The sequence below is a fragment of the Ailuropoda melanoleuca genome, chromosome 11 (assembly GCF_002007445.2).
Source record: "Ailuropoda melanoleuca isolate Jingjing chromosome 11, ASM200744v2, whole genome shotgun sequence".
NCBI classification, from domain to species: domain Eukaryota; kingdom Metazoa; phylum Chordata; class Mammalia; order Carnivora; family Ursidae; genus Ailuropoda; species Ailuropoda melanoleuca.
The window spans coordinates 101,178,397-101,201,529 of NC_048228.1; the positions used below are offsets into that span (position 1 = coordinate 101,178,397).

The following is a 23,133-nucleotide window of genomic DNA, read 5'->3' on the forward strand; positions in this document are numbered from 1 at the left end:
AAGTTGCTAAACCTTTGCTCCTTGGGTTTTGTGTCAGTCAAATTGAACACTGCCTTACAACAGCCCTGTGAAATGAGTGTTATTTTTATCACCCTCATTTTTACAAATGAGGAAATGGGTTCTGAGTGTTTAAATAACTTGCATGGTACCTGGGGCCCCTAGGAAAAAAGTTACCTCTGAGCTTCAGTTTCCTATTATATAAAATGGGGATAATAGTGCAACAACAAACTCCATTCCTCTCATCTAATGTTATATTGACCTACGGTATGTGTCATTTCAGTTAGACTGGCTACTTATAATCAGGGGAGCACATTATTTCTTAACTGAGTTTTTTGTTCAGGTAAAACGAGTTTCTGCTTTGGAATTGGTTTAAAAGAGAAAAGAAACATGTTCCCTCCTGGCAGATTTCAGAGTGTCGATCTTGCTAGAAATACTTAACAATTTTCAAATTGAGCTTTGGGCTCAGTCATTCACTATGCCATCCAACTTGGGACACTGTGCCAGCTACTACTGTGCTAGGCTCTGGGAAAGCAAAGGTAACGATTCAGAATGGGGAGCAGCTGTGAATCCAGCCTTGTATTTTAAGTAGGCGGTGACACTCTGGTGGCAGGTGCTTAGATGCTGTGAGAACTCAGAGGGATGTCATGGGCCAGACTTGAAGGGGTCAGGGACATTGAGTTTTATACTCTGGCTGTATAAATTGTAGTATCCTGGACTTTGAAACTGAAACAGACCTTGGATGTCATCAAATACAGCCTCAGGAAGCTGAGGGCAGTAGATTGAGTCCTGTTCATTATAGGGACTTAAGAAAGGGGGTGTTAAGAAGTGTTCCAAGGGTTGAAATAAGAAACTTGAAAATTTTCCATTGAGTTTAGCCTGGTTAAATTGAATGCTCTGCAGATTTTTATGACTTAACCATTGCTACAGTCTGTTACTCCTTCCTCCCCGCCTTTGTTTCCCTGAAGGAGCAAAACAAAGAAGTTTTAGCAAGGAAAAGCCTGCAGCCTCTTAGAGAAAGGATTTTCTTGGGAGGCTTCTGTGTAGGCGGGTGAAAGAACTGGAAACCACAGGCAGAGAGACAAGGGAGAGAGAAAGAAAGGACTTTANTCACAGAGAGACAAGGGAGAGAGAAAGAAAGGACTATAACAGGGATAGGATTGAGTCTCCACCAGAGAAAATGCCATTTTCCTTTTGTCTGCTTCACGACTTCCCAACTTGATTTTCAACTTTGCTGTGTCAGGGTGAAGCAAGCAAAGTGAGTCTGTTCATAAACATTTTCTGTGTTGAGAATATATCTCAGTGGCCCAGAATATTTTCTTTTAAGGCCAAATTTGATGCAGAACACTGTAGAAAAATATTTGGAAATGTGATGTCTCCAGAAATGATCTTTTGTTATTCTTTCTGGGCAGCCGTCTTAACAGCAAGAAACAATTTCACCCCCCAAAAATGAGTAAATGACCCCTGCCTTTCATCCACGATTTTTCATCTATATTCCTTTTATTGTTTTCTACTGACAGCAAAATAAAACAGCAGAGGAAAGGGTCATGGCATGGTAGATAATAACATCCTGTCACCTTTTGATTCAGCTTGTATTTTGTAAGCAAATTCTTAAATTGGTTTAATGGTTTGAATTTCATTAGGCAATGAAGAGTCTCCATCGAATGTTCTGGGAGGACAGGCACTGAAGAGCACCTTGAAAACTGAGGTATGGCTGATAGTTCAGTTACGCTGAGCTGTAGATGGCGTGAGTACCATTTCACCGCACAAAGACGTGTACGTCCTTAAGCATCACGTGGCTCCCATTCCCAGTGTACTTAAGACACTTACACATTGTTATTGTCATATCCTGAGGCAGGAAAGCTAAGAACCTCAATCATCTCAGTAAATAAGAGTCATCATAGTTCCATTTCCTCCCAGACACCAGGAGTCACCCTCCGTCTCTTCCTGTCACCCCACATTCATTTCCCCTCTGCAATCTGATGTCATGGCACCTTCTGAGCATATGAGAGACAAGGTAGCAGTGAACATGGGGACTATGTACAGTGCAGAGAGGACTCAGCTTACCAGCAGGAGCCATGGGTACACAGACAGGAGGGCTTGCAAGGAAGACATCGGAGTGGGGTTTTACAAGTAGAGTGGAAGTTTCCCAGGGGAGAAAGAAACAAAAGAGCCTTGCAGGCAAAGACGTGTGTTCTGGACATGGAGCAGAAGGGTCAGTTGTAAGCCGTGGGCACTGCAATGATGCAGGGCATGCTGTGGAGAAATGCAGACCTGACGAGGAGGGGACATGATCAGTGAGGGTTACATGTGTCATGCTAATTTGGAGTTCTGTAGCGACGGCAGAACCATTGATGGATGAAGTATGAGACTGAATTGATTTGTTTTGTTTCTGAAAGTTGGCGTGTATTCATCTGCAGTTTTGCACAGACTCAAAAGTAATCTTTTGTGTTGTTACAAGAATGCTAGATGTTTTAATTAAGTTGAGGTTAGTCTTGCCTTCTTGTTGTAAAAATCTCAGTTAACTTAGTTTTTTATGGTGTTTTGGACTTTTTAGACATTTATACCATCAGCGGAAGAGAAAAACCATGAAATTCTAGCAGCACCAGCAAGTTCATATGGGAGAAAGCCAGGTGGAGTAGGTAAGCTCCTTTCAGCGGTGGTTCATATTATTGTTTTCCCGGCCTGTAGTTTTACCTTTTGTTACAGCTTGAAATCAATAGCTGAGGGGCGCCTAGGTGGCTCAGTCGGTTAAGTGTCTGCCTTCAGCTCAGGTCGTGATCCCAGAGTCCTGGGATCGAGTCCTGCATCAGGCTCCCTGCTCAGCGGGAAGTCTGTTTCTCCTTTTCCCACTGCCCCTCTCCCTGACTTATGTTCTCTCTCACTTGCTCTGCTGTCTTTCTCTCTCAAATAAATAAATAAATCTTTAAAAAAAAATAAAATCAAACTAATAGCTGGTTCATAATAAAACACAGGCTATGTGAATTTGCCTCTCACTTTTTAAAATCGGTTGGAGAGGATTCTTTACTATTTCATTTGTAGCATATACTTATCATTTGTCAGTCAATTTTATGTAAGACAATTGTTTAAATCTCTTATCTCCAAATAAGTATGGGAGAAAGCAAGTTGCTTTAGAGCAAACTCTTGCTCTTTCCCCAAAATGTGTCTCCATGCACCTTCCCGCCCTTCCATGTGCTGTCGCACCTCCTTTCCAAAAGCTAGCCTGCAGCCCATGCACCCACTCAAACCTCTGTCTGTTGGCCCTTGGACTCTAGCTGGGCCCCCGTGACCACTGATGCTGCTGCCAGCTCGCACAGGCTCTTCCCAGTCTCTGTGCACTGTCTTCAGGGTCCACTTCAGGTTTTGTAGGAGAAGAACCTCAGCATCAGAAAGGATTAACGCAGCAGCTCCCAAACTCAGGACCATTTTACACTCTTAAAAATTATTGAGGATCCGAGAGAACTTTTGTTATGTGGATTATACCTGTTGACATTTACCAAATAAGAAACTAAAACTGGGAAGGTTATAAGATACGTATTCATTCAGTATAATTAACTTACAATAGGTTAACATAAATAACAGTTTTTTCATGAAAAATAGCAAATTTTCCCAAATGGCAAAATGTAGGAAGAAAAGTGACATGGTTTTACATTTTTGCAAATCACTTTAAGTCTAGCGTAATAGAAAGCAACTGGTTACTCGTGGCTGTTTCTGTATTCAGTATGTTACTGTTGTTATCTTGGTTGAAGTATATGAAGAAAATTCAGCATCATACTTAACATGGCTGGATTTTAATAGCCTTTTCAGATAATTCTGGGAAATCACATGGCCTCTGGAAAATTGCATTGTGTACTCATGAATTTAAAAGGTGAAGTATTAATAACATTTTAGTATTTTGATAATAGTTTGGACCTTGTGGAGCCCTTGATGGAAGATTTCAGGAGCCCCAGGTGTCCTTGGACCACACTTTGAGAACCACTGGCTTAGGGAACTAGAAATGAGAATTGTGACAATGGACAATTATTTCTGGTTTGTATTCTAGTCATTATTGTATCGTCTGTTCTGATCTGCACATTAACTAAGTGAAAAAGTAATAGGAAGGTTAGAGCATGTGACCAAATTTATCCCCTTTCTTTTTTTTTTTTTTTTTTTTTAGTGTTAAAATTTCCTGGCAAGCCGCATAGAGCAGTCAGGGTGATTTTGGTTACAAGTCACAGAAAACCCTACAAATGTTTATAGGAAATATATTAGCTCACTGTCTTAGGCAATTTAGGCTGTTAGAGCAGAATTCCATAGACTGAGTGCTTAAGCACCAAATATTTATTTCCTTTGGTTCTGAAGGTCGGAGGTCCAAGTTCAGCGCACCAGCATGGTCGGGTTCTTAGTAAGGGCTCTCTTTCTGGTTATGTTCTTGTATGTATACATGCAGAGAAAGATCTCTCCTTATTTCCATAAGGACACTAAACCCAGCACAGTGTCCCACCCTCACGATATTTAAACATCCCAAAGGCTCCACCTCCAAGTGCTATCACAATTGGGGATTTAGGGTTTTGATATATGAATTGTGGGGGGACTCAAAACATCCAGTCCATAGTAGTATTCACAAAATTGCAAAGTTCAGGCAGAGCATGATCCAAGAACATGATGTCCCCAAAGACCCGTCTTGCAAAGACCCAATTTCTTCCCTTTCCCTCAGCCCCCAACAGAAGTAATTGCTTACTCATTTGTAAGCCTCTAGAGAAATATCTTTGTCCTGTCATTCCTGGCCAAAATCCCAAGACTTACTCTGATTCAGCTTAGGTACCTTTGTCCACCCTAAACTAATGACTGGCCAGATGAATGTACTTGCTGGTTGATTTTTAAGTAAATCAAGTGCTCTGTTCCTTAGGTGAGAGTAAAGTTGGTGTCCCTGGAAACGCTTTGTATCCCAGACCACAGTCTAAGCTCTTGGGGAAGGGTGCTAGGAGAGCAACTACATGTTTACTATGTGATGACCTTGGCTCTTTAAATTATTCCCCCAACAAACATTGGAAATTGAGGTAGAGAATGCACTCCCTGTCTGCGCTCAGGGAGTTTGCAGAAATAACGTGCCAGTGAGGAAGATGCACTCTGTAATAAAGATATGTTCATGTCTGGTGGGGTCAGCCTTGCTGGGGAGGGCTTTGGGGAGGGCCAGGGTTAATTTATTTTTTTTTTACTCGGTGTTAGCATATACAGATTGACTTCATTTGTTTTAACAGCTGAAAGTAGTCTGTAACGCGTTTTCCCATTTGTTAGATCTTTAGTGGTCTCCAGTTTTTATAGTATTTACTATTATAAATAGAGCTGCAAGGAACTTTCATATGCATGTAGTTATGTGTTTCCCCAAGTATTTCCATAAAAGAGAATTGAAGTGCCAAAGAATATGTAAGTTTTGAATTTTCATAACACTTGTCACTCCCCTTAAGTTGGAGCCAAATATTGAAGGATGAGTAGGTGTGCATTAGGTGGACAAGGCAAAGGGAAGGGCAGTTTGTAAGGAGTGGTGTGTATAATCCTCACCCGGTACTGTCTGGGGTGGTCAGGGCAGGGACCTTCCAAGGCCAAACCATCTGAAGGAGTGACCTTCAAAGTATGTGATATCAAGAGCCTTAATTATCAAGCAGTCCTGGAAGACCACCCCAAGGCCTGAGAAGCCATTCATGCTGACGTGTTAAAACCTTAACGATGACTAATTTATCCAAAACCTAAATTTATCAGTTAAAACTTGTGTATATGTACTAAAGTACAAATAATTGGGTGCCTGGGTGGCTCAGTTGGTTAAGCGTCTGCCTTCGGCTCGGGTCATGATCCCAGGGTCCTGGGATCGAGCCCCACATCGGGCTTCTTGCTCAGTGGGGAGTCTGCCTCTCCCCCTGCTCATGCTCTCTCTCTCTCTCTCTCTCTCAAATAAATAAATAAAATCTTTCTTTAAAAAGGTACAAATAATTAACATCCCATTTGTTAATTGTCAAGAAGGTAACATTTTTGGATTCTGAAGTCCTTTGTTCCCACAGTATATTCCAGATGACTTCACTGTGTTTAGGTACGATTCAATAAGAGATCTACTTACGTAAAAGGAAGTTGTTTAAAAGAAAAATGTGTGTTCTGTCATTGCTGAGTAGAAACAGTAGACCTTGTACTTCAAGTTTCCAGAGAATATAAATAGACCATTGCTGTTGGAAGGAATAGAATCTAACTTTTCACTTGATGGCATTATTTTTAAATGAACCAGTGTCACTTTGTAGCTGAACAGTACAGCAAAGGTCTACGTTTCCCCTAAGCTTCAGGTCACCAAGAGTGTTAAATAGGTACAGGGGTTTAATGGACCACTGCCATTATAAAAATGCAGGCAGCGTTAATGTCTGTTGTTTTTCTGGCGTAATGGCAGGCACAGGTTGTAGAAAATAAGTGGTCAGAATTTTATAGTTCACAAAGCCAGTTAGGGACATAGTCCTACTTTACCTTAAAAAATTATAAATTTGTTTTTCTGTGGTTCAGAAATAATATTCAGTTTCCTTATTTCTCATTTTTGTTTTTGAGCAGCTGAACTACGGAGGGAGCCTTTCTTGGTGAATGAATCACTTGATAACGTAAGTCACCATAATGGTTTGGGTTTTGTTGTGGGGCTTGGTGTTTTGAGAGTGAACGGAAAGGGGACGTCTAGCAAAGGGGTTGTCTGTGCATTCTTGAGGAGACAGGAGGCTATTTGTGGTGTGCTCTCCACTCTAGTGCAACATAGCAGCTGAGATATTCAGGCCAACATGCAACTGTATCCACTAATGTCATGAATTTTAGTTGTTTCCCCCAGAAAAAAAAGGGTCACTCTGAATTCAGCTGCACTGCACTCTAGTGGCTCCTTAGGCCAATATCTTGAAGCATTTAAGGAAACAGAAGAAGGCCCAGATACCTCAAACTAGGAAACTCACCTCGGAATTACTAATGAAATCCTTCGAAGAGCTGTGAACTGTCTATTTTTTATTATTGTAACAAATTGGATAAGTGAATTACAACATCTGAAATTATCCTGGTGTTGTAGACAAAACATTTTATTTTGAGAACTAAAGTTCACCTTGGTTTCTGGAAAGCTTTTCTGAAGTTACTAAACTGTGATTGCACGTATTCATATTCTTTCCCAGCTGTGGCTGTGCTTGAAAGAAATTTTATATTTTTCTTAATGCACAGGGGACCTGATACCTTACCNATACTAAACTGTGATTGCACGTATTCATATTTCCCAGCTGTGGCTGTGCTTGAAAGAAATTTTATATTTTTCTTAATGCACAGGGGACCTGATACCTTACCAGGAGAGAACATTTTGTAAAATGCTTGTGAATTGCAAAGAGACACATTCGTTCCAGTGTCCTGAGAGAACTCGGGGGAGCTCTGCGCACTGCCACACATCGGAGGGCTATCCTCACCCCCTTTGAACATCCTGTTTTATAGCTAGAAACTCATACGCAGGCAGCTGAGTAAGAGGAAAGAGAAAAGCCCACTTGGTTTGGTTCGTATTTACCCTCCAAAAGGATTCCAGATGTGGAGCCAGTGCTCCTCCTCACCTCATTTACCTGAGGCCCCCGATATCACTGGCCTTTCCCCAGTCTGAGAGTATCACTGGCCTTTCCAAATATGCATGAAATTCCGTAGCTGGGATTTAGAATGTTGTTGGATATTCTAAGACTTTCCCTCAGTTAAAAAAATAAAATTACAGTTGACGAGATTTGCCAAAGAGAGATGATGACAGAATGACAGAATCCTTTAGCATTTTTGAGTAAAGAAAAAAAAATCATGAGGGATCATTGGATGGGAAGAGAATTCATAGAATTCAGATTTTTTTTTTTTTTTACTTCTTACACTTTTGCCATAACCATTTTAAAGACAAGGAGAAGAAAACACAGTAGGACGATAATTTGTTAAACCAAAACTTCTTCAAAAGGAAAATGCTCTGTGCTCTTCAGCTTCTGGGTGAAATGTAAAAGAGCATGTATTACAGCCCATTTCCACATTCCCACAAACAACCGGGTTATGTCAGTTCTCTTATTTGTTTTTTCTGCCTTTAAGACTTTGGTGATAATATCCATAAATAACCTTCTCTGTGATATATTTAGGTCAAAAATTCGGGCTCAAGAGCAAATGAAGAAATTCATAGCAAATCTCCTAACAAAGAAGGTAAATTAATGAATTTCATAGTATTAATGTTGGTGTAATTGTAGTTCCCATTTGTTGAGTGCCTTCTATCCACCAGGCCCTATGCTAATTCACAAATTTTCTCTTACTTAATTCATATCATTTGGTAGGTACTAACAGCATCACTTCTCTAGCTGGGGAAACCAAGGCTGGGAGAGGTCCAGGGCCTTGTTGAAGGCCCTGTAGCTTTTAAGTGGTGCCTTGCCATAAATAGCTACTAGAACTTCACAGTGGACTTAATGCAATGTGAATACAAAATGTGTAGCTGCCTGAGGTTTGCACTGTAGGAGCAGTTCCGTGCTAAGCACTTGTGTTTACGTCTGATGGACAGTTTCAGTTCGGTAAAGCAGGTGTGTCACATTTATATGGGTCTCCTAGGAGTCGGGCCTCGTTCCATGAAACCTGTGGAGGCTGCCAACTCCAGAGGGGTAATTCTCCTCTCAAACAGAACATAGACTGTTGTTGATACTTTATTCCAAGAGTGGGGAAAGAGGTCTTTTTATAATAATACATTATACCATATTTCAAACCAAAGTAAAGTAGCAGTAATTATAAACACTCATATACTCATCACCTAGTTTTGTCAGATCTTTAAAAATTTACTATATTTGCTTCATATGCTTTTTAAAAAAGAATGTTACAGATATAATTGAACTCACATACGCCTCGCTGATCCCAGTCTCCCTTATTCTGCTCCAAAGGGAACCACTATTCTGCAACTGCTGTATTTATTTACATAAAAAATATGTTGCCTGCTGTTGCATGCTTTAGGAAAAGGGTATCACATTAGAGAAACTGTCTCCATTTTGTTTTTTCATTTGGCATTATGCTCTGAACGGTTGTCATGTTGATGTGTATAACTCTAGTTACTTTATTTCAGTTGCTGTTTAGTATTCCATTGCGTGGATATACCACGGTTACTCGGTGCTTCTGTTGGTGGACTTTTGGGTTTTTTGCAACTTTTCCCAGTTGCACAGAGTGCTGCCGTGCATGATCTTGTACTTGCCTCTCAGTGCTTATGTCGTGTACCTGGAACTTAGGTGTGGAATGGCTGAGCTGGTAGGCACCGCTTCAGCTTTACCGGATGTGCCAGATTGTCCCTGGGTGGTGTACCAGTTGTGTCTCTACGCCTTCTCCTGTATTTGGTATTACCCGACTGGGGAACGTTTGCTCATCTGACAGCTATGGGATAATACCTGCTTGGTTTCCTTGGATAACATCTTCACACTGTGTTGCTCCATGAACTAGAGGACCGTGGCTCTGAAGTCGCTGTGTACGGTCCAGTGACCTCATCCCTCCATGAACCCATTTACTTACATTGTACGAATGGGAATCACGGAGCTTACCTGATTGCTATGAGGACCCCGTCACAATGACTTATAAAGTGTCCTTCCCGCTGCCATGCACACTCCTAAAATAAATATTAGAATGAATAAATACTTAACTTTTTTTTCTTTTTTGTGTTTATTAATCAGAGAGATCCAATGGCAGAAAAGACAACACAGAAGCCTTAAGAGATCACAGTGTTGAAGCAAATCCTAAAGAGGTGGGTTTTCATAAGAAACTCAAGTATTTCATGTTTTGTGCATAGTGCTTTGGGTGTTAACAAAGAAAGGCTTTACTTCTTTGTATGTGTTAAGAATTAAATGGATCTCCATATTCACTTTTATCTGTTTATGCTCTTGTGTAGGTAATTATTGGATGTGTCCACGTTGTACTGGCAGGAGGGGTAAATGTTATTTCTTACACTGCCTTTCCTCAGCTCTTTGCTGGGCCAATGAAAGAGGAGAAGAACACTACCAATTAGTTTAGGACATGTCACTGATTATAAGACATAGCTTGACTTCAGAGATGGGAAAAAGAGAAATATTTTCTTAAAATATATTTTAGGATGGTTGGAATACAGTGACTAACTAGAAACAGATTTCAATGTTTTGTATAGATTTACATTCAAATCCGAAAAAAAGATTCAACCTTACAAAATAAGTCTCATCCAAATCTAGGGCCAAAATTGTATTCTAGATTTTTTAAAAACTTATTTCAAAGACTAAAGCTAATAAAATGTGCTATCATTTCAGTAGATTTGGTTCCAGATTCTATTGACTTTAATATATAGTCATTCTTGATTCCAGGTTGAAGAAGAAGAAAGGCAGATGCCTAAAAGAAAAAGAAAGAGGCATTATCCCTCTTCAGAAGATGAACTGGGTATTTAGAATATATGTTCCTTTTTCAGACATCTTTGAAGATAATATTATTTTTACATCCACAATATTAGGCCAATATTACAGAACATTTTTAAGAGGAGTAATTGCTTCCTTGTATAATTCTGGAGTCCAGTTTGTTTCCAGACTGGCTTGACACCTCCAGGGTTTTTGCTGAACTTGATTTAGAAACTACATTGTTACCTGCAGGTGAGCCAACCCTGGAATTCACACAAACCCAAGCTCCCCCTGTAACCTGTGCCTAGGACCCAGCCAGGTACCACCGAGCTCCTGATTTTATGTCATAAACAGACACCCCACAGAGCTAGTGAAGCACATTAGTAAAGGTTCATGTAATAGCCCTTCCGTGGTTCATACTGTTGATTTTCCCATGGTCTATAACAGTGCCATCCAGCAGAACTTGCCACAGTAATGGAAATACTCTACAGTTGTTCTGTGTAGGGCAGTAGCCGCTAGCCACGTGTGACTCTTGAGCAGCTAAATATGGTCGGTGTGAATGAAAGACTGGATTTATAATTGCATTCAGTTTTAATTTATTTTTTTTTAAGATTTTATTTATTTATTTGACAGAGAGAGAGATAGCCAGCAAGAGAGGGAACACAAGCACGNGGTAGCCGCTAGCCACGTGTGACTCTTGAGTAGCTAAATATGGTCGGTGTGAATGAAAGACTGGATTTATAATTGCATTCAGTTTTAATTTATTTTTTTTTTAAGATTTTATTTATTTATTTGACAGAGAGAGAGATAGCCAGCAAGAGAGGGAACACAAGCACGGGGAGTGGGAGAGGAAGAAGCAGGCTCCCAGTGGAGGAGCCTGATGTGGGGCTCGATCCCAGAACGCCGGGATCATGCCCTGAGCCGAAGGCAGACGCTTAACAACTGAGCCACCCAAGTGCCCCTTCGGTTTTAATTTAAATTTCAACAGCCACATGTAGCTAACGGCTGCCATATCAGATGGCGCAGACTTATACATTGATACCTGACGTGGAGTACAGTCGTTATGAATATTTATTAAGTAATATGTGAGAAAGAATGGATAAATACTTTCATTTTTTGGTTGGAAGTATGTAATTATTTTTTAATTCTCGAGTTCATATTTTAGGTACTATTGATGTTATTTTACACACATTCATAGTAACTATGTGAGTTAGGCATTATCACCATTTTATAAATAAAGAAATTAAGATTCGGCAAGATTGTGACTTTATTCTCACCAAGTAAATCTGATTCCTGAGCCCATGGTCTCAGTCACTAAGCTGTACCTTCTATGTGGTAACTCATTCAGGAAGTTAAAAGTATCTCTGGGAACTCTGTATGCCTGAAGCCCTTTCCATAGAACCTGCTGGTTTATTGGTGTCAGCTAAGCGTTTGTGGATTTTCTGTTTTGTTTTGTTTTGTTTTGTTTTGTTTTGCCAGGGCCACAGGCAGTGTTCAGTGCTTAAATCACATGACATAAATACATTTAGAATAACTTTTGGCTTCATTGTATCACAAGACTAAAAAAGAAGTCTTAAACTGTCTTAAAATAGAACTGTGCATTTCATTTTTCATTTAGCTTGTATTCCTTTGTGATTCTGTCCAAACTGATTTACAGATGATAATCCAGATGTCCTAGATTCCAAAATAGAAACAGCACAGAGGCAGTGTTCTGAAACTGAACCACAAGATACAAAGGTATTCTTTCCACGTATTAATTTTAAGTTTTGGGGGTAACCTAATTGCATCACTGTGAACACTTATTATAACATTCTTTTTCATTCTAGTATTCTTTTTACTTTACATATCTTTAATAATCACTTTATTATAAAAGGTGTATTTTTTACGGTCCTGCAAAAAAAACCTTAATATTGCACTTTATAATTTTAAATGGTAAAAGTGTATTAATATCACAGTTTATGTATAACCATTGCTCAGGTTTCTGTTTAGTGATGTCATTGACTTCAGGCTTCTAGGTGCTTCCTTCCAAAGTGTCAGATGCTTTACCTCAGCTGTGCTTGCACCAAAACGCTGAAACATAGTGCTATGTATCACTTAAAAGTTTTAGTACCCTGCCTTCTCTCTCCTTTACTTCCTGCCCCTAAAATATAAGTAGTCCAGTCCAAGGATTGGCCTCACTGCCTTTTTTTATACAGTCTTGTTTTCATTGGATGACTCAGGAAGGTGGCTCAGAAATTTTTATTTCTGCTCCTGCTCTCTGGGCCCAGATCTCTCCATTTCCTGGTAGATACCTTTTCTTCAGCACGCTTCCATTTCTGAGACTCGGTGCTGCTCATTGTCTATTCCAGACTAGTTCCATCTCCTTTTTCTCTCTTTCCCTAATTTATTTTTTTCTACCATGTTCCAAAAGTATTTAAGTCAGCTTATAAAAATATATGCAGTTGAATTCTAGCTTGCTAAAAACCAGTTCAGAGTCTCTGTTTTCCACCAGTGACTGATGAACTAAATAAAAAGTAGTAAAAGAATTTTAACAACCAAAGAGAGAGTCATGTATCGTCATGAATTTCAATTGGTTGTGGTGAAGGAAAGAAACAGGATTTTAACCCCATCCTTCCCCCTGCCCTATCTAGAACAAGAATCCTGAGACATTACTCCTAAATTTGGAGAGAGGCAGCAATATTGAAGGGGTCTCTTTTTATTTTCCCTTCAATTTCATGTAAGTTTTTTAATGCTGAATTTAAGTAGAATATACCAATCATTTTCACTAAAAAAATCAAATCTAGATAACATTTTCAATGTTTATAAGACAGAATTCTAATTTTATATTTTAATTTGTGTGGGTTTGTTTTTGTTTTTACGTATATATTAGTATTACAGTACAACATTTTGCTATTTCATGCTGAAAACTGTTTTGCAACTCAGGGTGAATGATTCAACTGTTGAGAGATCATTGCTCTAAATCAGCCCAGCTGAATACCCCAAAATTCTCTTAGGCACTTTCCCCCTTTATCGCTTCCCCATAATCCCCTCCTCCACCACCCAATAAAGAAATCTGTTGCAAATTCCTATCAGTTCCTTCTTTGGAGTTTCTCTCAAAAAGATAAAATCCAGGATGAGGGAGGAAAAGACTGAATCTGTTTTTCAGGGAAAAGAATAATGCCCTTGTTGCTTTATGGTTGAGCTTTATCTCATGCTGTTCTGCCTTCAGAATTTGTTTCTCTTTGTATAGCCTCACTAACTGCAAAAAATAGTTACTTTTTAAAAATTCTTCAACAAACTTATAAAAAGCAGTTACAAATATGTTTTTGAAATAGAAAGGAAAACTTTGGGGAGGGCGAGTGGAGGCAGGTTTAAGAAGCTTCTTCTGTTCCACTTCTCCACAGGAGGAGAACGCTGGAGATTTGGAAGAACTATCAAAAACAAGTTCTAAGACAAACAGCACTGCCTCAAGGGCCATGGACGAGAAAGGTGAGTAATATACGGACTTAGATAAATTGTTTTGAGACGAGACTCCTCTCTCACCAGGCTTCACGGCCTAAACCATGGCTGACTCGTTTGCCCTCCCTCAAGAATACACATCCTATTCACAGGGCTTGGGAATCATTTTGAATTTGGATCTTAACTCAACCCAGAGTGTGCTTCTTATCAGTTAGCCCGACTCCCACTCGGTAACTTCGGTGGCGTAGGCCTGCGGACAGCGCGTGTGTGCATATGTGACTGGGGCTGTGCAGGCCACCTGGGCCGGTGTGGTGGCCATGCAGCTGGCTGTGGTCCCCGGCCCTGAACTGAGCTCTGCTGTCTCTGCAGACGAATACAGCAGCGGCGAAGCGGCTGGTGAAAAGGCAGAGCAGAATGACGATGACAACATTAAATCTCAAGAGGTAGGAGATGTCTTTCGTACCTTCCTGTTCAGATATTTTAAGTACTAACGACAAAATGCGTTAAATGCTATTACCTAAAGTTTTTGTCAAGTGCTTTTGAAGTACATTTTTTAGTGCAGTGGGACACCCTTTCATACTGTGCATTTTATCAGTGTCAGTTTGATTAATTTTGGTCTCTCCATTTTCATTTCATCCAAACATTTGTATGAGACCTAGTTCTGTCAAGACGCATGGGATCAGCCCAGAGCTGTACCTCAGTGTTTAAGTCACGTTCCTGTCCTGGCAGTGGGGCACGGCCAAGCCAGGCAAGTGTTTAGGTCAGAGAACGGGGCGGCTGAGCCCTGGAGTCTGGACAGGACTAAATGGGAGCAGCACAGCGGGGTGTGCAGAAGGCCTGCAGTGGGTGCCCAGTGGGACCCAGTTTCATGAGGCCCAGTGGGGGATTCCTGGGAGGCTGCAGGAGCAGGCCAGCCTCTAGCCCTGCCCCGTCACTGCCTCAGGGGATTTGCAGGGAGCCCAGTGGGGGGTGGAATCCACTGGCCTGAGACAGGCCCATAAATCAAGGGAAACAACCTATACACCAACCACATCTAGATAACCATTACCAAGTTTACCTGTCTAATACCTTTTTCTTTTTTAGATTTTATTTAAATTCAAGTTAACATTTAGTGTATTATTAGTTTCAGAGATAGAATTTAGTGATTCATCAGTTGCATACAACACCCAGCACTCATTCCATCAAGTGTCCTCCTTAATGCCCATCCCCCAGTTACCCCATCTCCCCCACCAACCCCCCCCACAACCCTCAGTTTGTTCCCTAGAGTTAAGCATCTCTTCTGGTTTGCCTCCCTCTCTGCTTTTATCTTATTTTTCCTTCCCTTCCCCTGTGTTCATCAGTTTTGTTTCTTAAATTCCATCCAGTACAACTTCTTAATAGTTGTTTTTGTCACTTCATGCTTCTGTATGAGAAGTTAAGCAGTCTCCTTTATTTTTCATAAGGGATAACATTTGGTCACAAGCGGCTAGGACTAAATCCAAATTTAAATGTACATGCATACCGATGGCAGAAGTCAGAGCGGACACGAAGTACTCACTTCCGTTACCTCGTCATCTCTCATTCCTCACTACCTCGTAGATTATAATACAGTTCTCAGTGTTTATCAGGTGACGGAATGCATGGCAAGAAACGAAGCACCGGCGTCATGTGTTTTTTTAAGTGACAGAGTTGGGATCCGAGACCTCCGAGGAGGGAACTCTAAACCTCATGTCGAAAATTTTTATTGCTTTTTCTTTTTTTTTCCCTTTCCCCCTTAGGAAGATCAGCCAGTAATTATTAAAAGGAAAAGAGGAAGACCTCGTAAACACCCCTTAGAAACAGCGTTAAAAACAAGTAGGTATTTGTTGTGTTTTTAGTTCACATGCAAGACATTTTCAGGGGCGCCTGGCTGGCTCAGTCAGTAGAGAGCACATCTCTTGATATAGAGTCGTGAGTTCAAGCTCCATGTTGGGTTTGGGGCCAACTTTTTAAAAAAGACATTTTCAAACTGATTTTCTAAGTGAGATTTTTATTTTTTATTTTTTAGAAGAAGACTGCAAAACAGATACTGGCATTGTCACTGTAAGTAATTGTAACAGATGAGAACTCTGGGAGTATTTGCCCTTGACCTGGATTATTTTCCACTACTTTATTTTTTAAAATATTTGAAAAGCATTAAAAGAATCCCTTAAATAAAACACTGAATAACCATTTAAGTAATATTTTAATTACTGATGTCTTTACATATACATACTATTCTTCAGTCTGATCCCATCCTCACTTGGGAGTTTGCTTTATAAAAATTATATAAGGACTTGCCTTCTGGTGGTCATCCTTGGTTAATATAGAAAATAGTTGTTTTATACGGTTTTTAGATAATGGCTTCTTTATGGAACCCTCCAGTATGTCTCACCTCTTACTACTCTCTGTGGAGTTCCTTTCATAATAAAATGTACATTGATTTCAATGCAGGAAAATCCTCAGTGACACTTTATCTTTGTAAACATTCTTTGTCTTTGACCCTGAAGTGTATAGTCAACAAAATCACTGTGTCAAGACTCCATTGCATGAGTTTCAGTGACCACATTATTAGAAGGACAGACGTATGTCCAGTGTCCTACCAAAAGCAAATGAGGTTCCAGCCTCAGCTCTGCCACTTACTTCCAGAGCTGTGACACTGGGCTGATCGTGTGACCCTCTTGAGACTCCTATTTCCTTGGACATGGAGTAGCGTAACAATACCTGTAGTACTCATCTCAGTAGAATTATTACGAGACAGCAAAACCAAAGCGCCATAGGCGAACGCATCTGCCAGCCTGTAAGACGGTGTGGGGAATATAAACAGTGGCCCGGCCCCATCACCTCCCATGCTCCTCTCCCAGCATCACAGCGGGGTGGCTGGGAAAGGCGTGTGGCAGCCCTAATTCTCCTGTGGAGAGACGTGTTCAGAAGCGGGACATCCATATTCGCTTGGTATTCTCAATCAGGGGCAAAAAATAGGTTCCATATACTCTGCCTACATAATAAAGATCCTAAACCTGCCTTGGAGAACGAATGACTTTCTTGGTGATGATGACTAACTGCTGACTTCAGTTTTTTGTTGGTTTAAATTTAGGTAGAACAGCCTCCACCTGGCGGCAAACCCAAATCAACACAGACAGGTGTGTACCTAGGGCATTGCTCTGCGTGGGATCTAAGGAAGGGGTAGGACAGCTGGCTACTGGGGAAGGTTTTAGACTTTCATTGTTTCTCAATGAACTGGGTTAAAACTGTTGTCCTTGTAGCCATGGGAGACCACAGCTATTGGCTTTTCTTGTGATCTGAGCCCGTCTTGGTTTCAGAAGCCTCCAGAGAGGAGGGTGAAGGCAACAAAAAGTAAAATAGGGACGTCGCTGCTGTGTCCAAATCATAATTTACTGGATATGTTTAAGGGAGAAGTAGATCAGCCTGGGAACTAGGCACTCTTACCAGGAAGACGGGAATTGACTCAAGAGCCTATTGTTCTCAGAAGAAGAATTTTGAAAGCAGCCTGTGTAGCTTCCAAAGCCAGAGTGCAAGAGATAAAACCGTTTCAGTTATTCTTGTCCTCATTCCAAGGAGAAAAATACTCCAAAATGTTGACAATGATTGGCTCTGCGTGGTGGGATAATGGGAACATTCCATATTGTTACCATTGCCTGAATTTTCCAACATTTTTGCAATGTGTATATAGTAATTTCATGGTTAAAAATTTTTTACAGAAAAACAACAATACCAGGGCGCCTGTAGCTCAGTTGGTTAAGCATCTGACTCTTGATTTGGGCTCAGGTCATGATCTCAGGGTCATGAGATTGAGCCCCGTGTCAGGCTCTACATTCAGCAGGGAATCCATATGAGATTCTTTCTCCCCCTCTGTGTGCCCCTGCCCCTCCCCCTCCCCACAAGTGCTTTCTCTCGCTCTCAAATAAAATCTTTTAAAAAGAAAAAAAAGGCACACGTTCTTTTGGTGGGTTTTAAAGGATTGGCGTAGGCAAAAAAGATGAATGGGACAACTGTTTTGGGTAAAATAAATAGCTGGTTAGATCAGGAAAGTACATATTCTATCAAGGTAAAGCAAATATGTAATTTAGAAACCTTTCCACATAGTTAACTGTGTGTGATCTAGTGATTGTATTTCAGTTTTTCTTGTCTCTCAGAAAATTAAGGTTGATTTATTATATTTTTTTTACAAGGGGAGATTCTGCCTATGTTCGGTTTTTAACCAGTTTTTATTCATAATTTTATCATATTTTGAATCCATACGACAGGAAACCTTTATAATTTGAATGCCCTTTAAGGACTCTAATTTGAGCTATGTGATTATGTTTTGGGGTTTGGCAACGATTTTCCAAGTCTGGGTAATGATGACCAGTTATGACAGGCTTCTTCACTGTCGGCCTCCTTGGTTGTAACTCTTCCGTCTACATCAGTGTACTGAACTTGCAGAAAGGGTGATACGTGGACCTTGCCACCCGTGAGAAGTACTGAAGTACCTTTGGGTTGTTGAGTGTCTAGGAAGCATCCCCATAACTTTTACTTCAAATAGTGCATTGAAGTAAACTTCATTTTTTTCCCAAGATACATTGTCAGAAAACTGTAACATCTACAGAAAGCCAATATATAAAGAGTAGGCCTACACAACCTAAAATAGGCTTAAGTATGTACATTTCTAATTGCTCTGATGTAACTGTTTTTAGTCAAGAGAACTCCAGCTATCGTACCACTTATTAGTTCTGTGCACTGAACACATTACTTAAATCAAGTTACTTGAGTCTCGTTTTTCCTAACTACCAAATGGGGGTCGTAACAGAGAGTGAGCTACGTTGAGAGCTCAGTGAGATCTATAATCCAGATCTATGTGTCGTGGTGTGGTTTGAGAGCTCCCCAAATGTCCCTTTCCTCCTCCCTTTCTGGGTACAGAGCATTTGATCTGAAAGGGAACATACAGGTGGTCTAACCCAGGTCTTTATCTTACAGATGAAAAACTGAGGCTTGAGGAATTTAAGTAACTTTTCCAGATCGCATAGGTTATTTGTGACAAGTCTGAAGTGCAAATCTGGAGGCCCTGACTTGCATTCGAATGTACATTCTGCTAAGTGTTCTGACTTGGACTTTGCTTGCCTGATAAAAATAATGATAAATTGTAAAGGAGTGCATTAATCAGCACTGGTACGTTCAGAGACAACAAGCCAGACTGTTGAAAGTTAATCTTACACTAAGAGAGTGTTAATGCAGACATTTTCCTTTTCTTAGATGAGTCCAATAAAGAAACCACTACCCAACAAGAAAGAAGTGTAAGCAATGTAAGTCTCCATGTTCATGTCAAGGTGTGTCTTTTAGGAATCAACTTAGTAAATGTTCAGCTAACCACCCTTTCAACTTTAATTTTATTGCTTCTAGGATGATAGTGAAGAAAAAACAGTAGCAAGTGTGCGTCGGAGAGGAAGAAAGCCCAAGCGTTCGCTCACTCTGTCAGATGATGCTGGTATGTTTCTGGCACATTCTTAATTGCGGGGTCTTATCATTTCAAAATCACCTTTTTAAGAGTTTTTCTCTGGATGAGGAGAAATCCAGTGGGGCACAGCTAGTATTAATATTACATAAATATGTGTGAAATGGCTCTAATCCCATGTCAGAAATGGTACATCCCAGATGCTTTTCTGAGTACATGTGAATTTTTCATGAATGCTGGCTGTGAACTGCCTAAGTAAACTATCCCAAATGTGTCTGAGACTAAGTTAAACAGTCGTGAATTGCAAGTGCTGGGACAAAAGGAAATGGAAAACCGCTGCTTCTGTCTCCAAGTCCTAATACCCTACGTTCTAAACTCCATGACTCTCCTTTGGAAGTGCTTGGGGAATTGTACAGTCCAGGTGTTACCCTTCTATTTGAACAGAGTCTTCAGAGCTAGAAAGAAAACGCCAGAAATCAGTTTCTGAAGCCACTGAGGACAAGAAAGACCAGGAGTCTGAGGAGGAGGAGGAAGAGGAGGAAGAGGAGGAGCCCTCGGGAGCCACTACGCGGTCCACCGCCAGATCAGAGGCTCAGAGGTAACGGGGCAGCAGAGAGCTTCCAGAGGCCTCCACCGGCTTCTCCATCATACAGCAGCTTTGGCTTTCATGGGATTCTCTTTTCATTGACTCCCTCATGCCGCAGCCTAAGCCATTTCCTTCTGTTTTATCTTCAGCAGAGAGCACATGCACTTAGCCCTCGGACGCGGCAGTTCTTCTTGGAGAAACCCACCTTCCATCTTAAACTGTTGTCGAGGGTCACATCAGAGTCTTTGCCAGGTTCTAAATGCCTGTTTGGTGGGACCCATACAGTTCCTGTACAGATACTTACCGAGCCTCAGGACATGTCTCAGATACCATGCCGGGCCCGTGGGGGAAAGCAGACCCTGTGTACGACACGGTCCCTGCGGGCAGCACGCTCAGCTCCATGCGAGAGAGAAGGCAGGCGTGCCCGTCACCGTCGTAGGACATGTGTGATTCCACAGTGGAATAGGTTGACCATGTGAAATGGCCCATATGCGACCATTTTTTACTAACATAACTTAATTTCATGTTGCCCAGAGTTTATTCTCCCAAACCCTAGTATAGCCAGAAGCCCCTGGAAAAAAGAGTGCCATGGTCAAATGAGTTTTGGGAATGCCAGTGAATTCCTTCTTCATAAGTCACAGCGCACATTAAAATATTAAGGGCTCGGCATCGTCCTAAAGGAAAGAAATCTGTTTAACTCTGAACAAACATTACTTGCCAGTTACACTCCCACCCGCACCCATTAACATCAGTCAACGTTCTTTTCCCCACTGCGCATCCTGAGCCCTGCCGCATCCATTTACGGTTTATTATCTTACTAGAGCAAGAATATGTTCCATTTTCAAGGGGATTCGCAAGCTATTAATTTGGTATCGTCTTGTGTCATTTCATTAGCCAACATGAATCAAACAGTTCAGGGACATTTATGTCAAGAGTATCACTTCCTATACCCGTCACCACAGTGTAACAGTAATAATGTCCTGTGTTTATATAAAGACTTAAAATCAGCCTATTTCTCTTCACTCCAGACTTGCACATTATTAGCCATTCATACCACGGTTTGATTTCTCAAAGAATCAGATTTTAGAGCCACAAGACTTTAAGAGCTCCCACGGCTGAAGGTAAGGTGGTGGTCTCATATTTGTTTTTTAGATGGAACAAGTCAGATAAATAGAAGAGACAGAATCAAGTTTCCTGCTGATGGGAGAGGGTTGGGCTCTGGGGCGCCCCACCCCCACACCCCCACCTCCTTAAACACTCACGCAAAGATCGTCCAGGACAGTAGGGCCCCACCTCAGTTTTGTAGGCCTTCTTGCTTGCTGTCTTGGAGTGAGTGTGTAAAAGTAGCGGTCAGTTTTGCCTTTTAAAATTCATTCTCTGAAAACAAATCTTATTTGACTTAGGATTCTAGAATCATCTAGACTGTCAGCGCTCTTCCTTAATGTGCCTTAAGAACTTTTGATTGACAAATGGGTCCTTTTCTCTTAGTTTAGATTCCGGGGCATCAGTTGATTGGTTCCCGGGCTCTGGCATCTTCCTCAGTGCAGATTCTTGGGGTCGGCTGGGGTCTTCATGGGTCAGTGCTGCTAACCCATCAGCGCCTCCCTGTCTGCACAGCAGCTCCCCTGCAAAGGCCTTTCTGCTTGCAGGCTCCTTGGGGGCAGGGAAGCCTCCTCCTCGGTGTTCTCCTCCTTGTGTCCGGTGGAAGCTGGCCTCCTGAGGCGTCTGCTCGTGTTCTAGTTCTGCTCTTGGGCTTCTCTTCAGTATTTCCCTGAACATTGGAGGGCAGCTTCCAGGCTTCCCTTATTTTGATCCCACTCCTCATCCTGTTTGCCCTCCAGAATTTATCTGCTCTCCTCTCTAAGGAGAGCGTGGACTGATGAACTCAGAAGAGGCTTGCCCCACCTTATCCTGGGGGGGACGTGCTTTGGTGCATGCCCAGTCTCCGTTCCCTCGGCTGGACCCGCCCACCGGCTCAGCCGGTCCTTTCTCTTGCAGTTTGGCTGGCGCACCTGCTCTTCCGGCCCCTGGTCCTGGTGCGGTTGCCTGCGCGGACCCGTCGCAGGGCCTGACCAGCCAGCCTCGTGGAGTGTACTGTCTTGTACCGTCTCGGCCCCTTATTCTACTCTGGGGAGCGCTTTAGGGATTGTCCTCTTGTCGGCCAGTGTATTTTTTATCATCACGGAGTCGTCTGTCTCTAAATCGTGACAAGATGCCCTGCACAGTAAAAGCAGAGGCACCGTCATATGCAGGCAGTTAGATGTGGATGACATCAGACCTACTTTGTACCAACCGTCCAGAAAACCTGCCATTTTCTGCTTTTCATCCCTATTTGACTCGCCCATGAAGAGCGTCGTCCTTTCTGTAGAGGCCCCAGGCCTGGCGTGTTCAGTGTGCGGCTGCCCGATGTTTCTGTCATCTGTTTCAGAAAGCATCGTGGCAAGCCTTCAGCACGTGCAGCGTCCACACTTGGCAGCCCAGAAACCGTTTCTGCTAGAAATCGCCAAATATTAGCAAAGGAGAAGTTCTCTACCAGTGAAAAAGGTAGTAAATCTCCCCCAGTAGGAAGGTAAGTCCCTGCTTACACTTGAAATCATTTTTAATCCCCAGAGACTATTTTTGGTACAGTAACGTTTTCTTCCCAAGTTCCTTTAAAATTTTTCTCTTACCAAGTAACTGTCTTTTGGGATCATCAGTTTCCCAAATGGAAACCTACCCCAGAAGGCATTGGAGGGCTGCAGAAGGCGCTCCGCCACAGACTTGCCCTTGGGCTTTGTGAGCCCTGCACACTGACTCCCGGCCACCAGCACCAAAGACGAGGCGTGTTTCTTCCTGAGTGGTCGCAGGTCCAAGTACTTGGCCAAACCAGCACAGCATGGCCAGTCGTGTCACGGCCCAGAATCGTTTCAGTTTTAGCCAGAGTTTTGAGAGGTGATGGGGTGACTAAGAAACAGCCGCTTCCGGCCCAGCCCCTGGCCGGCTCCCACCGTCCACAGCCGTGTTCATCCTACCGCTTCCCACAGGCTGCGCCCAGCTCTCCTTTGCGGCCTTGGCTTGTGCTGGTCCTTGAGCGCTCTTGCCGCCGGCCGCCAGCAGGCCAGGCATTACCATCCTTCACACTCCGTCCTCAGGAGGCCCCGCTGCTTCAGTTCCTCTCTGTCTCCCGCGGCACGTCCAGCCGGCTGTGCACAGGGTGGCGGTGTATGCTTCTCTGAACTCTAAGCTGCATCCTTGAGATGCGGGTCTTGTACTTTCTGTACATGACAGCATCAACAGATAAAAAGACTTCACAGTGTACA

General features: G+C 42.0%; 1 protein-coding gene across 1 annotated transcript in view; it reads left to right on the plus strand.

The window, feature by feature from the left end:
• BOD1L1 (biorientation of chromosomes in cell division 1 like 1) overlaps positions 1-23,133 on the plus strand; it is a 57,844-nt gene that overhangs the window by 26,949 nt on the left and 7,762 nt on the right. The window contains exons 12-27 of the mRNA XM_034670969.1: positions 1,641-1,705; positions 2,555-2,639; positions 6,562-6,608; positions 8,124-8,184; positions 9,678-9,748; positions 10,335-10,407; positions 12,019-12,098; positions 13,745-13,829; positions 14,169-14,242; positions 15,557-15,632; positions 15,826-15,860; positions 16,894-16,939; positions 19,050-19,099; positions 19,197-19,281; positions 19,693-19,846; positions 22,263-22,403. Coding sequence (XP_034526860.1) covers positions 1,641-1,705; positions 2,555-2,639; positions 6,562-6,608; positions 8,124-8,184; positions 9,678-9,748; positions 10,335-10,407; positions 12,019-12,098; positions 13,745-13,829; positions 14,169-14,242; positions 15,557-15,632; positions 15,826-15,860; positions 16,894-16,939; positions 19,050-19,099; positions 19,197-19,281; positions 19,693-19,846; positions 22,263-22,403 — 1,228 coding nt within the window. The remainder of the gene's footprint in view (positions 1-1,640; positions 1,706-2,554; positions 2,640-6,561; positions 6,609-8,123; positions 8,185-9,677; positions 9,749-10,334; positions 10,408-12,018; positions 12,099-13,744; positions 13,830-14,168; positions 14,243-15,556; positions 15,633-15,825; positions 15,861-16,893; positions 16,940-19,049; positions 19,100-19,196; positions 19,282-19,692; positions 19,847-22,262; positions 22,404-23,133) is intronic.